The sequence below is a fragment of the Sinocyclocheilus anshuiensis genome, unplaced genomic scaffold (genome assembly GCF_001515605.1).
Source record: "Sinocyclocheilus anshuiensis isolate Anshui unplaced genomic scaffold, SAMN03320099.WGS_v1.1 scaffold984, whole genome shotgun sequence".
NCBI classification, from domain to species: domain Eukaryota; kingdom Metazoa; phylum Chordata; class Actinopteri; order Cypriniformes; family Cyprinidae; genus Sinocyclocheilus; species Sinocyclocheilus anshuiensis.
Window position 1 is genome coordinate 914,495 of NW_015552616.1, and position 15,907 is coordinate 930,401.

The 15,907-nt window shown below is 39.5% G+C and overlaps 1 protein-coding gene across 3 annotated transcripts in view; it reads right to left on the bottom strand.

Annotated features, from left to right (window-relative positions):
- LOC107666198 (rap1 GTPase-activating protein 2-like) overlaps positions 1–14,734 on the bottom strand; it is a 45,214-nt gene extending 30,480 nt beyond the window's left edge. For all 3 annotated transcript variants that reach the window (XM_016457399.1, XM_016457398.1, XM_016457397.1), the window contains exon 1: positions 14,493–14,734. In XM_016457399.1, coding sequence (XP_016312885.1) covers positions 14,493–14,716 — 224 coding nt within the window. In that variant the 5' untranslated portion in view covers positions 14,717–14,734. The remainder of the gene's footprint in view (positions 1–14,492) is intronic.
- Positions 14,735–15,907: the final 1,173 nt, after the last annotated feature.

A 15,907-nucleotide genomic window follows, 5' to 3' on the forward strand; every position in this document is an offset into this window, starting at 1 on the left:
GCGTGCAGAGATCGCAGTCCTACTGGCGAAGGACGCGATAGAGCCGGTCCCTCCAGCCGATATGAGGTCGGGGTTTTATAGCCCATACTTCATTGTACCCAAGAAAGGAGGTGGGTTATGACCAATCTTGGACCTGCGAGTTTTGAACCGGGCCTTTCACAAGCTGCCGTTCAAAATGTTGACGCAGAAACGCATTTTCGAATGCATCCGTCCCCAAGATTGGTTTGCAGCGATCGACCTGAAGGACGCGCACTTTCACATCTCGATTATCCCTCGGCACAGGCTGTTTCTTTGCTTCGCGTTCGAGGGGCGGGCATATCAGTACAAAGTACTGCCCTTCGGGTTGTCCCTGTCACCCCGCGTCTTTATGAAGGTGGCAGACGCGGCCCTTGTTCCCATGAGAGAACAGGGCTTTCGCATTCTCAACCATATCGACGACTGGCTAATTTTGGCTCAGTCATGGGAGCAGTTGTGCGAACACAGGGACATGGTGCTCAGTCACCTCAGCCAGTTGGGACTTCAAGTCAACTGGGAAAAGAGCAAACTCTCTCCAGTGCAGAGGATCTCTTTACTTGGTATGGAGTTGGACTCGGTCAACCAGACGGCACGCCTCACAGAGGAACGTGTTCGGTCAATGCTGAACTGCTTGAAAGGGCAGGACGCCGGCCCTACTGAAACTGTCTCAGAGGCTCCTGGGGCATACGGCATCTGCAGTCGCAGTAACGCCGCTTGGATTGCTTTATATGAGGTCTCTTCAGCATTGGCTTCACAACCGAGTCCTGAGATGGGCGTGGCAACACGGCACGCACCGAGTGACGATCACTCTGGCCTGTCGCCAAGCTTTCAGCCCATGGTCGGACCCTGCATTTCTTCGGGCAGGAGTTCCCCTAGTACAGCTGTCCAACCTGTATGCTGTTGTGTTCACAGATGCCTCCACTACGGGCTGGGGTTCCACATACAACGGGCATGCAGAGTCGGGGTTGTGGGCGGGCCCCCATCTGCATTGGCATATCAATTGCCTCGAGTTGCTTACAGTACGTCTTGCGCTGGGCTGCTTCAAAATGCTGCTACGAGGCAAGCACGTTCTGGTACAGACAACACTGCGACTGTTGCGTACATCAACATCCAAGGTGGTCTACGCTCCCGTCGTATGTCGCAACTCGCCCGCCATCTCCTCTTATGGAGTCAGAAGTATCTGAGGTCGCTTTGTGCCATTTGCATCCCAGGCCTGCTCAATCGTGCAGCCGACGAGCTTTCACGACGGCCTGCACTTCCGGGAGAATGGAGATTCCATCCTCGGGTGGTCCAACTGAAATGGAGACACTTCGGAGCCGCACAGGTAGACCTGTTTGCCTCTCCAGACACGTCCCATTGCCAGCTGTTCTATTCCCTGACCGGGGGAACCTTGGCACGGATGCACTGGTGCACAGCTGGCTCCAAGGCCTACGCAAATATGCATTTCCCCCAGTGAGCCTACTTGCACAGACGTTGTGCAAAGTCAGGGAGGACGAGGAGCAGGTCCTGCTAGTTGCGCATTACTGGCCCAACCGGACTTGGTTCCCAGAACTAATATTCCTCGTGACAGTGCCTCCCTGGTGCATTCCTCTGAGGAAAGATCTACCGTCTCAGAGACGGGGCACTCTCTGGCACCCGCGTCCAGATCTGTGGAACCTCGACGTGTGGTCCCTAGACGCAACGCGGAGGTCCTAGGTGATCTACCCCAGGCGGTGGTAGACACCATCACTTCGGCAAGAGCACCCTCTACGAGGCGTGCCTATTTTTTGAAGTGGAACCTGTTCGTTGAATGGTGTTCTTCTCACCGGGAAAACCCCTGGACATGCCCGGTCAGAGCTGTGCTTTCCTTCCTCCAGGAGGGGTTGGAGCGAAGGCTGTCTCCCTCCACTCTAAAAGTGTATATTGCCGCACACCATGATCCTGTTGATGGTGAGTCTCTGGGGAAGCACGCCCTGATCATCAGGTTCCTGAGGGGTGCAAGGAGACTGAATCCTCCTCGCCCGAACCCCGTACCCTTCTGGGATCTCCCTCTGGTGCTTATGGCATTGCAGTGGGCCCCTTTTGAGCTGTTGCAGTCTGCAGAGCTGAGAACTCTGTCAATAAAGACTGTGCTCTTAACTGCGCTGGCTTCCATGAAGAAGGTAGGGGACCTGCATGCATTTTCCGTCAATGAATCGTGCCTGGAATTCGGGCCACCTGACTCTCAAGTTATCCTGAGACTCTGGCCCGGATATGTGCCCAAGGTTCCCACCACGCCTTTTAGGGATCAGGTGGTGAACCTGCAAGCACTGCCTTTGGAGGAGGCAGACCCAGCCCTAGCTTTGCTCTGTCCAGTTCGCGCTTTACGCATATATGTGGACCGTACGCAAAGCTTTAGGACCTCAGAGCAGCTCTTCATCTGTTATGGAGGCCAGCAGAAGGGGAAGGCTGTCTCCAAGCAGAGGTTGGCCCACTGGATAGTGGATGCCATCGTCTTGGCGTATCAATCCCAAGGCGTGCCTTGCCCCCTGGGGTTGAGAGCACACTCGACAAGGAGTGTTGCTTCCTCCTGGGCATTGGCGCAAGGCGCCTCGCTGACAGATATATGTAGAGCTGCGGGATGGGCGACACCAAACACGTTTACTAGGTTTTATAGCCTTTGTGTGGAGCCAGTGTCCTCTCGTGTATTCGCCTCGAGTAGCCAGAGGCCAGAGGAATTGCTCGGTGTCTCGCTTGCTGCGCCATTCCCCTCTACGGACTGGATAGGTGCGCTTATTCTGCTCTTCAGTTCAGTTCCCCACTGTGGAGTTCCTCCTTCACCCTCGTTAGCCGGACGTGGCGGAGTGTCCGGCGCCAGGCCTAACACTCGTAAAGTTGCCTGTTGGTTAACCCCTGTGCTAGGCTAGGTGCCATATGTTGTGATCCCCACGGTGATCCCATGTGTCCGCTCTGCCGTCCCTGCCGGTGTTGACTCCCTCCTAGCCGGGCCGGAGCCACCTCAGAGACATTCCATATGTTGTACTGCCCTTGACACCAGTCCGTAAGTGTAATCTCCACATGATACCTCCCTGCGGGCAGGATGTGGATTCCGCAGCGTCCCTGGAAAGGGCACGCTTTCCCAGTGTTATCCGATAGTCTTACTGTATGGGTAAAGAGGAACAACAGTAATAGACTCTCTCCACGTAAGCCCTGTCCTATCTTCCACCCCAGTAGCCGCGGGGGGAATCAGGTGGCTTACTAGGGGCGCTGGAAGGGGCAGCATAGGCGCTTTGGTAGGGATCCCAATTCGATGGTCACTGACATGACTCGAAGTGACCGACTGAAAGGGAACGTCTCGGTTACATATGTAACCCTCGTTCCCAGAAGGAGGGAACGGAGACATCACGTCCTGTCGCCACGGCCGCTGTACCACCGCTGAGCGGCCGGGTCCCCGGCTCGGCTCCTCAGCGAAAACCTGAATATGCGTTGCACCTGCTGCCTACTTATGCTCGTACCGTGACGAGCAGCAGCTGGATGCAATTATCGCATGTCAATGTGCATTGGCTCGTTTAGTTTACACTCGAAGTAGATTGGTCTCTCGAAGCGAGATCCCAATTCGTCGGTCACCAACGTGACATCTCCGTTCCCTCCTTCAGTTAACGAGGGTTACATACGTAACCGAGACGTTTGTTGCAGAGGTTTGTCTGTGGAGACATAACTAGATTTAGTCCAAAGGTCTGGGGTCCACATTGAAAATCTGGTATTTAAAATCCTATTTTAACTTGAAAATAAATTAAGTTAAAGGATTTGAAAAATGTCAAATAAAAAAGAAATACTTAAGATTCCGCCGTATTTCAAATCAAATAAGCAAATGTGTAATATTGATCAGATGAAAAATGCAATAAAAAATACATTAAAAAACAATGTAATTATGCATCATTTATTGCAATTATAATAGTAAGTACATGTAACGTGTGTAACAAGGACACAGTAAAATGAAGTGTTACCAAATATCTTACTAATCATCTCTTAGGACCTGACTGTAAATTATGAATAAAACATCCAGTACTTTAATGCAGTGACAAAGCAAATTTTCTGTTTTGTTCTCTAGAGAGTTTTAGCATGGATAGGTGACCTGGACGTTACTAAAATATCACATTAGGTGGAGGGACAAAGTCAATGTTAATGTACTTTGCTGATGCGCATACTCCCTGTTTTCCTTTCTGAAATATATCCAGCACACAGAAACAGTTCACTTAGACCCAAAAGCCAAATGTGAGTGCATATCTGGCTGCCAGTCTTTCCATTCTTAATAGGAAACACTGAGTAAACATCTATTTCATCTAGCCATGACTGTAGCTGCTTGAGGGGACATGCTCCATCACACCACGACTGTTGAAAACGACCAGTCATGTTCAAATTCACCTCTATACTGCAACTGCACCTTTTTCCCAGCTGGGTCACCAGAACAATGCCAGCTGCTGCTGTAGGTCTGAAGACAAGAGCACAAACAGATGGACAACAGTAAAGCTGACGTCAAAGGTCGTGAGGTCGGTCCAAGTCTACTGTATTTTGGCACAGATTCATCAAATTAGACAGATGCCAACATGGGTTGGGTGACATTCCTCATACTTAAAAATCAAGCAAAAAACTAAGCATGGTTAAAGAAGATTACGTTAAAGAATACATTAAATAACATTTTTCTTGGACAAACATGGTGTCGACCACACTGTTTTGTGTGATGAAATGAAAAAACATACAAATTCAAGACACATTTAGAAAACAAATACTGAAACCATAAGGGCAAGTGTGTTGAGTCAAACCCCCCCCCCAAAATATAAAAATAAAATAAAAATAAGCACTGGTATCACATCACTAGAAATTGCTAAAAAAAAAATCTAATTAAATTAAATAAATAAATAAATAACCTGTATTTTTTCACTGCTCACCCTACAGTTCAAAAGTTTGAAAGACATTAATACTTCTATTGAGCAAGGACGCATTAATTGATCAAAAGTGTTGGGAAGAAAAAACATATTAGTTAATAAGGTTTTTATTTCAAATAAATATTTTTATTTGAATTTTATTATATATAAATTTATTATATATTTTATAATATATTTTATATATATAAATTTTATTATGAACTCAAATTCAGAATTCTGAAAAAAAAATGTATCATGGTTTCCACAATGCTATTAAGCAGGACAACTGTTTTCAGCATTGATAATAATAAAAAATATTTATTGAGCAGCAAATCAGTATATTAGGATGATTTCTGAAAGATAATTTGACATTGAAGACTGAATGCAAAATTCAGCGTTGCATTTACAGAAATAAATTACGTTTTAAAATATATTTAAATGTAAAACAGCTATTTTCAATTTTAATATTATTTCAATTTTTTTATCAAATAAATGCAGCTTTGGTGAGCTTAAGAGACCTATTTCAAAAACATTTTAAAAATGTTACCGACACCAATCTTTTGAGCACTAGTGTTTCAAAAGTGTTTTCACTAGTGTTTCATTTTTCGTGCAATGTGATTGCTGTTGCCTGTTAATATGGGCACTTTAATACATATGTGCTGCAATCATATGCAGTCTAAAACCTCTGTGGCTTTAGAGACCCAATGTAATGTGTTTTGCTAAAGAGAGTTTGATCAGCATTTTGACCGTCTAATGACACTCATTGCTGGTGTAACTGCATCACTGACTACATCACTCTCACTTAGCATGAATGGACAGGTCCACAGACACAGCATTACAAAGACCACTGAATGCTCAGCGTTCAATCAATACATATTAGTGGAAGCTTTTCAACTGCTAATCTTCTTAAATATACATTACAAAAAAAAAAAAGATAAAAAACCTAAAGGAACGGTTTACCCAAACATTTATAAAATGCTAAAAAAAATGTACTCACCCTTAGGATGTAATCTGAACAGATCTAGAGAAATTTAGCATTACATCACTTGCTCACCAATGCATCCTCTGCAGTGAATGGGTGCCGTCAGAATGAGAGTCCAAACAGCTGATAAAAACATCTCAATAATCCACAAGTAATAAACATGACTCCAGTCCATCTGAAGCAAGCATTATTATGGATTATTGACTACTTATATTGACAGTTTAAAGTTAAAACACCTTAATGAATGAGTTGTTTGAACTCTTATTTTGACGGCACCCATTCACTGCAGAGGATCCATTGATAAGTGAATGATAAATTGCTAAATTTCTCAAAATCTGTTCTGTTATATGAGGGATGTGAAAAGAGGCTGAGAGGTTTGCTGTGCTGTGCACAATGGAAAGATGAAGCATTATAAATAGGATTATTAGAAAGCTACATGAAACTTTTTCCTGGAACTCGACTGCAGAGTATGTTTATGATGTTTACTTATGAATAAAGCCTTACAGCAGCCCTGAAACACAATTTACAAACACAGTAAATCACAGTTATTGCTTCATTAGAATCTTATTAGCTCATAGGGAGAAGCGGGAAGATGCGATATCTCTGCGATATCCAGCACATGCTGTCTCCCTTCATTTCCAGTCCACAGTTTCATCACAAGGCTGTATATCTGCCTCTTTAATTAGGTCTGATTCATTACTAATCACATCTGCCCAGTGATTATGATTATCTAATGTTCCAGCAACATGCCTCATGCTTTGAATACACTTCAAAGAGAAAAAGACAACATACAGACTGAGTATTTATTATGTAAGTAGAGAACTGTAACGCAGCTGTCTTGATTCTGATTGGTTGAAATATTTTGACCAATTTCCTAAATAAATATGATCTCGTGTGACTCTGTGGTGTCTTTCTTCGCACATCAACATAATTTCAACTCAAAAGTTTAGGGTCATTATTTATTTATTAAAAGAAATAATGCTAGTATTTATTGCATTAAATTGATTAAATGTGACAGTAAATACATTTATAATGTTCCAAAAGATTTCTATTTGAAAAAATGCTGTTCTTTTGAACTTTCTATTCATCAAAAAATTCCGGGGAAAAAAATAATTAAAAAAATAAATAAATAAATAAATAAATAATAATAAATAAAATAAAAAATACACAACACAACTGTTTCAACATTGATAGTAATATGAAATGTTTCTTGAGCACCAAATCAGCGTTTGAGAATGATTTCTGAAAGATCATGTGACTCTGAAGACTGGAATAATGGCTGCTGAAAATTCAGCTTTGTCATCACAGGAATAAACTACATTTTAACATATATTCAAATAGTAATAACTCACAGCAATATTATTTGAAATTAAAATAAAAAATAAATGAAAATGTTTATTTATTCAATTATTTATTTGGAAAGCTTGGATGCTGTTTACCCTGTTGGGAGTTTATTTTGTGATATGCTGACTATACATTATCACTTACAAATGAAATAGGACAAGAGAGAACACCAGACTACAGGAAAGGAGATATTGCCAGAGGGTTGACAATTAAATCCTAATTATAAATTTTATTTTTGACCCATGAAAACCAATAATAAACTTGATCATTCCCTCTTTGATAAATTCAAATGGCAAACTTCAGCCACATCACTGCAGTAATGAATTTAATATTCAGCAAATTAGATTGTTACCTACCAATGGCAGTGCGTATTTGTTCTGCTCGCATAAACTAATTTAATACACTCCTGTCAGGTTTATTGTTTTACAGATACATTATGCTCATCTGAGTCTGCGGCTTAAACATTATCTATATGCTTACACGATTATTATGACAGTGTCAAAGCTCTGCTTGTCAGCTTAACTTAACATTCTTCTTCCAGCAAGGGATTATGGGAAGCAATGCCAGTGTCTTTTAAGGATAATGTTTTTTCCTCAGATAGCTGTTGGAGTGGTCAGTGCTGCTTCCTGTTGTATGATGATATGTTGAGGCTATTTATAGAAAGTGAGAAATGTGAACAGCAAGCAGGGTCCCAAACACGGTGTACCACATAGACTTATTATAATTAACACACTCACAAATGAAAATGACTTGTACAAAGGTAGTTTTGATGAACTCCATATGGAAATTTAATTAAGAAATAATTGCTGCTGAAACGGAACGTTTTAACATGTAAAAGGAACAATCGATACTGAGTGCTGTTAAAACCCTCTCTGCTTTTAGTCCCTGCTGTGCTAACAAGAATTAGAAGGGCGTGCAAAAGTCGCTCAATAGGGCTCAATTAAAGCATTCGGTCTTTTTTCCTTAACTTCTGTAAACAAACTATTAAAGTAGAGGAATAAGGTATTGTGCTAAGATTTTTATTTGATCAAATTCAAACTTATTTCTTCTGCACATACTGTTCAATAGCTAGTTCCAACAACAACAAAAAACAGCTGTTCTATGATCACTTAATGATGCAATATACACATCTGGCTATTATAAAGCTCTACAAATTTGCATTTTTTTTTCTGAGAGGAAATCGGTTGGCCTTTGACTCTTTGCACCTGTTCTTCATTTTACTCTACCTGAGATTTTGCCCACCGTCTGTAGACAATCAATAACTCAATTAATAAAGCCATTCAGTCACCATTACACATTAGCAAGACTAGCCGGGCCACTATGGCAACTGCTCAGAGGCTTGACATCCTACAGCAGCAGCGCTGGCTAATAACTCACAGCAGGACGAGAGTAGCAGTGAAGCAGTCAGGACATTTTTTATTCCTTTTCCAGAGAATAAGGTTAAAAGGCAGTTTTTAGCTTTTGTAATAGAGGGAGTTCTGAGGATTATACAACAATCTAGGCATCACAGTCAAAAATGAAAAAGTCTTGCTTATGATCATATTTACTATTTAATACTGAGGAAAATTAAAATAAAATAATAGTGCTGTCAAATCAATTCATCGTGACTAATCACATCCAAAATAAAAGTTTGTGTTTACATAATATATAGGCTATGGATGTACTGTGTGTATTTATATGTATATATATATAAATACACACACACATACATGTATATATTTAATATCTTAAATATGTGTGTATATTTATATATAATTATACATATACACAGTACATACTTGACGTTTATAATTATTTTGTCAAATTTACTACACTGTAAAAATGATTTTCATAAAACAAAGATTACTGGAGTACGTTTTACAAGAAAGTACTATTTTACAATTCAATGTGTTAAATGACATTTCTTTGTAATTATCTGTAAAACTGACTACCAATTTCAGAGAGAAAATTGTTTCAAAGCCATTTTTCAGTGTAGCTATAGTATTTCTGAGTGAAAATGATTTCAAAGTAAATCCTACATGAAATTATAATAGCTGTTGCTATAATTTAGAAATGGGGACCCACACTGTGGGATCATCATATTTAGGTGACAATGGCATCTATACCATTATGAATATTATTACCATGGTACTTTTTGGTAAGTGATTCTAGATTTTGACTTTACAAAGCAGATAATGCTAAAACAAAATAAGAAAACAATAGAGTCAAGAGTACAAAAAAACAAACCTGTTCATACGTAATCCCTCGTTTCAACTGTCTGAATAAACCAAATTCATTCTCAAATCAGCGATACCTTCCTTCACCCGTTTGACAGTTTTCAGTCGGAGTACGTTTTTGCCTCCAGCATGACTCTGAGAACAGCTTGTGTTTATTTGCCCTTGTACAAATTGGACAGTTGTTCATTTTTGAAGGTTTACTTCATCCAAAAAGTCCTAAAGAAGCCCTCTTCTGCCTAAACAAACTCCTAGACTCTGGAGGAGTCTCAGCAGACCACCACAGGGACCTTAAGGGGGCCGGTGAGATGCTGGCATTGAGCAGGGCTTTTGATATCACTCCCTCTATTAAAGCAACCTGTGCTCCTCTGGGGTTTTTAAATGCATTTATCCTTTGTCCATATCACTAAATCAACAGTCTAACAGGAGACAAAGAGGATGCCACAGGGTTTTGAGAGAGCTAGAAAGGGGACAAGTGACTTCTAAAAATACCCTCCTCAATTCAACTGCTTTGTAAATAGGCTCTATACAACCTGTCAGTGAAACCGTCTCGGAGCACTTGTTAAGAGAGACACGGTCACCTCATCTATTCCACTTACTGATACAGTTCAATGGACCGATATATGCACACACACACCAGAAGAGATATTTTTATTTTGATAATGAGTGGCAACTACACTACCGCTCTATAAAAGGTCAAATGTAGTAACCACGGCAACAGCGAAGCTGGGAAAAATGTTTTTTGATTGAATTTTGATTGATTTGATATCAGTTTTCACACTCTTGTTTTCTCTGACTCTGAGCTTAGAGCCAAACACATCTGTCACCTGACAGATCATATTCTAAAAGATTTGATTTTGCTCACAAATCAACTATGAGGTTGACATGATGCTTGTTTATGTCCTGGATTTATTAATTTATTAAACAAATATTTTAAAAGCAATGCAAATCTCACATAAAATGACTTGAATATACAACATACAGTTTATGATCAACACTACATGCATATTTCTGAATTAATTCATTTTGACTCATTGAGGATTTAATGTCAAAAATAGCAAGGTAATAGAGACAAATATCCTTATTTAGTATTTTGGCATAATTTCATAAGTCAAATATTAGTTCATTAGACCTTTCATGGATATTCAAGTTGCAAAATGTCATGTGATACAAAAAGTCTAAATTACTGATCATAAACTTTAACAACTATTATGAAAATAATGATTAATATCTGGACACAAACACATATTCAAGATGCAAGAAAATGTTTATTTTTTTTCACTTGGTACACCACAACATTTAGAGTTATTAATATTAAACTAAAAATCAAATGAACAATATGAATACAAAGTTCATCTAGATGGATAAAAGTTTTCTTTTCTTCATTATGGGCACACTTATTTGTTATTGACTCTAAATCACAAAATGTTCAAGGAGCTTCAGAAGCAATATTCTGTCCATTTAATGTTTCCATTTAGCAGGACTGATAAGGAACATGATTATATCATAATCCATCACTACGCCAAAGTGCTGCCATTTGAGCCCTTTACTCTGAGTTTTTATGACATACTGTGTATATATCACTGAGTGTGCTTTGCCATTGTGCTGGCAGCCACAGGTCTGTTTTAAGGCCTCTTCTGAATGAATGAGCCGCATGTTTTTTCCAGGTATTCGCAATGACTCGCTCTTACAGTTACAAACTGTTGATGCATCTGTGGTACTGAATGAGGAACTGAACTGGAATCTTATGCTAGGAATCTTATCCTTTGACCAAAAGGACTTTGAGTCTTTGTATGTTTATATGCGAGGCAGAGGGCAAAAGGTGACCTACTTTAGTTTAATTTCACACAGCTGCTAATCAAAAACACTTTCTCAACAACAGAAAGAGAGAGGGGGGCATAACAACTGAGCAAAGAGGAAGTAATGGGGGGAGGGCACAGCGGAGGTTCATAGGGATAAAAATTACACGTGAAGAAACGACGTGAAGGAGAAAAGTGAAAAAGGCTGAAGGAAAATAAAGTGTGATGGAAACAGAATGAGTCAGGAGGTGAAGGCAGTTCCTGTGAGCTGCAGGAGACAGGATCATGGGAGAAATGAGTGATGAAGGTGGAGAAAATTTGATTTCAGCGAATGAAACGGGAAACCAGAAAAACATTTGCTTTGGTGCTTAATGAACTTATGAAGAAATGCTTTTGCTGCTGCTCTCATCTTACAGCACTTGCCAAGATAAATGGATGAGGAACATCATGTCAAATAAAGAATTATTAATAACCGAAATCAAACTACTCAAGCTGGTAGAGAGACTGCAAAGAACAAAAATCATGCAAATATTACCTTAAGTATTTTTTGTCTTGTTTTCCAGTAAAAATATCACGAGTTAACAATGAATAAAATAAATTTACTTTAGGAGCAAAATTGCATTATGTTTTCCGAAAACATATTATAATTTAACCCACTTGAAAATAGTATGCAAAAACGTTATTCATTTATTTAGAATTAACAATGAATAAAATTAATTTACTCGAGGAGCAAAATTGCATTATGTTTTCCGAAAACATTTAATAATTTAACCCACTTGAAAAAAGTATGCAAAAACGTTATTTATTTATTTATTTATTTATGCATGCTACAAGTTCTTAAATGCTTAAAATCTGCCATTTTAAGCATTTAAGCCTAAAAAATAAATAAATAAATTATTCAAGATTAAATATTATTACAAATTTAATTATTTCATTTTATAAAATTCAAGATTATGTTATATTATATTAATTAAATATATTATATTACATTAAATATTATATCTTATTTGAATAGGTATATCTTACATAAGTAAATACTGTACATAGGCCTAAGTAAATTTACAGTTTTTATGAATAATTAGCTTTATGGATAATATATTATCCATTAACCCACTGGAACATAGCATAAAGCATTAAACTCACACTTGTTTTATTCCCCAAAAATCTGCCAATGAGGTAAAAAATAAATAAATTAAATAATAAATTTTTATCACCATTTTTTATCACCATTTAACTACGACTTTTGCCTCAATAAACTCCTAATTTGTGGCTTATTAATAGTTAGTAAGGTAGTTGTTAGGTAGGATTAGGGATGTAGAATATGGTCATGCAGTATATGTGCTTTATAAGTACTAATATACTACAAATATGTTAATAAAATGCATTCTAATAAGCGACTAATTAATAGTGAGAATTGGTCCCAATACTAAAGTGTTAGCATTTTTTTAGATTAACAGTTATTAATAATAAATAATGCAAGATTAAATATTATATATTAAATAAACTGATTCAAGGGATAGTCTCTGTGATGTTTATTGGCAAACAATACAAAAATACTGATCAAGAAAATGCTTTTTAAAGATCTTTTTACCTACTCAAAGAACGTCTATCAACTCTAATCTGAGAACAAATTACACTCTGAAGTGCACTCGAATCTGGTACCAAACCTTTAATTTTAAGATAAAACAGCGCAATTACTACACCAATCAACCTTTCGATTAAAACAAGAGGGAGCAATAACCTTCCAGGCTTCCATCAAGGTGAATCACATAATAACGTTTACAAATATGCCCCACTTATCACTCTGAAAAGCCTGTTTGATTTATAGACTCTCTTCTGCACATCTGAGCTGAAGAACAGGACAGAACTGATCAAGAGGGAACAAAAGCGGTGACTCCAGCTGGGCCGTCTCGCAGTGATGTCAGTAACCATGCCAGTTATCGATGAGATCTATGCAAATGGAGCCGCACACACTGTGCCTACGAACACAAATCGTATTGTGTGGTTCCACGACACCTGCGTAAAAGAGTGTGTTTGGGCATGTGTTAGTATGCAGTCAAATCAGTTTATAATGAATGATTAGACAAAGTTTACACTCGTGCCACTGTTAGCATTGATGATGCCAGCTGATGCAACACAGCTACTGACCAGACAGCCACAGGAGAAGCGGAGTAAATGATAGCAGAGAAATAGTTTCAAGGTCTCATCCTCAGAGATTTACTTCCACATACTGTACAATCTGACCTGGATGACCCTGTCCAGGAGAGACTGGTGAAAACCGCTCTCTCTCTCTCTCTCTCTCTCTCTCTCTTTGTCTTTACTCTCTGTTTGTTTAACAGTGCTGTATTTGCTTGGAACTCTTTGTACATGGACGGTTACACAAAGTGCATATGAAAATACATATGCAATCTTCTTATTCTCTTAACCGTTTCCCTTAGACAGCAATGAGATTACATAGAGAGCAAGGCAGATTTTGCTTCTAAAAAAGACCTCAAAAACCAACAAACAACTGTTTGAGGAGACTCTCAACTCTTATTTAAAATTAAAGCATTTTTGTTAATTAAAATAAAAAAATGTAGATGTTTCCAACTAAAGATGACACTAAATTTACTAACTGAAAAACTCAAATTGAAATAAAAATAAATTAAACCTAAATAGTAAAATTAAAAAAAAAACAATAAAAATGAAGAAATTACTAAAATAAAATGAAAACTTAAAATACAAAAATAAATAACAGTAAAACAACGCCTCAAACGGAGCTAAGATTTGCCAAATTTGTGATTAAATTAAACATTTTTCTTTACATTCTTTCAAGATCAAAAATGCAGTCCATGTTAATTTTATAGATATATACTTTTACTGTATATCAACAATTGTCTTATTTGTGTGTTATGTTATTTCTCCATCAGAAACAGTTGAGATTTTTCAATGACACATAATTCAGAACTTGAGCATCCTGAGCTTTGAACAAGAAATATCTTTTACTTTGGGGCATATGAGGAGAAAGACAAGCTTGGAAGTTGCAAACGAGAACATCCTCAAATGAGCCACAAAAAAAGGGCCCTTTACTATATACTGACCCAATTACAACACACTCTGGGACGACAATAAATGTATAAAGTGTACATACAACGACCTACATAGCCAGAAACCTTATACAAATACGCAGGTCAAGCAGAGCACCCAGGCCAATAACAACAGCCAGATCTGAATCACAGGTCAAACTAGAGGGTGGGAAAAAGAAAAGTTCACCCACCGCTCCTTGTCCCTCTCTTTCTCCTTCTGCCGTCTGGACTTGTGCAGTAGTCCGATCAGAATGACAGCAGCCCGAATGCTGGCTTTTTTGGAGTTGACTTTGGCTTTGGAATCCGACATGCTGTCCGGCCCACACTCCGAAACAGACTTTGGACCAGGACCGTCCTGCGCTATTCTGGTGCGACCGAGCTCTCTGCCACGGGCCGAGGGACTGAGAATATACATCTCCCGTCTCTCTCTCTCTCTCTCTCTCTCTCTCTCTCTCTCTCTCTCTCTCCTCCTACATCCCTCCCTCTCCGTCACTGGCCGGGTTATGGACAGATGACAGTCTTGAATCCGCCCCCTGTGTTTGGAAGAGAGCTACAGGCGAGCAGGCAGAGAGATGTCACTAAGAGTAGGACAACACTATCACCACTATCCTCTCTCTCTCTCTCTCTCTCTCTCTCCCTCTCTCTCTCTCTCTCTCTCTCCTCCTGTCACTCGCTCCTACACCAGTTCTCAATGCCTGCCTCTGTCTGGATCTGATAGGCTGAACAGAATGCAATCCACGCCCACTTCTCCCCAGCCCCTCCCTCCCCCCAATCCCTCTCTCACTTTTCCATCTACTCTGTTCCTGGACTGTGCGGCTTTCTGTTGCCAGACCTTTCCACACTCGTTCAATCTTTTAAAAAAAACTGTCCTCTCCTACCCTCTTCACGTAAATACAGTCAGACTTAATTGCATCTTGCATCTTTCTGAATTAAAATGCACCTTTTGTTCAGTGCAGAAAGAAACTCCATCACCTGTCGGTCAACATCCTTGACCCCTTTTCCTGCTTTCTATGGCAACACAAAACACAGGCGGTCAATATTAGTGACCTTCTTCCTATACCAACGTAAGAATCTTCTTTATATGTTCCAGTATATTTGTGTTTGCATATGCCACGGTCCGGCGGTTCGCTCCCTCCAGCATCTCGTCTGACCTGTTCTTCATTTCTCAGTCCTGTCTCTGTTTGTCTTTCATCTTGTCTTTCTGTTTGCCTTTTCCCACTGCAGGAAGTTACTTCCTCTTCTGCTGTCTGCCTAGTGTGCTGGGTCTGACTCTTTCCATGCATATCTCGCTCATAGATGGATTAACGCATGGGCCTGCTGAGCATTTGCCCCAAGGAGGTCTATAATACCTGGAGAAGGCTATCCGTTAGCATTTCCATTCATCTCAGTGGCAGCTGCTCAGCTGGTGCAGGAACCCCCAGAAGTACTGGTTTGAAATCGGCCTTTTTTTTTTTTTGCTCATGGCACCACATTACATAAAAATAAAAAAGCTTGGGGTCAGTAAGATTTTTATTTTTAAAGAAATTAATACTTTTATTCAGCAAACATGCATTGATTTGATCAAAAGGTACAGTAAAGACATTTATAATATTACAAAAGATTTGTT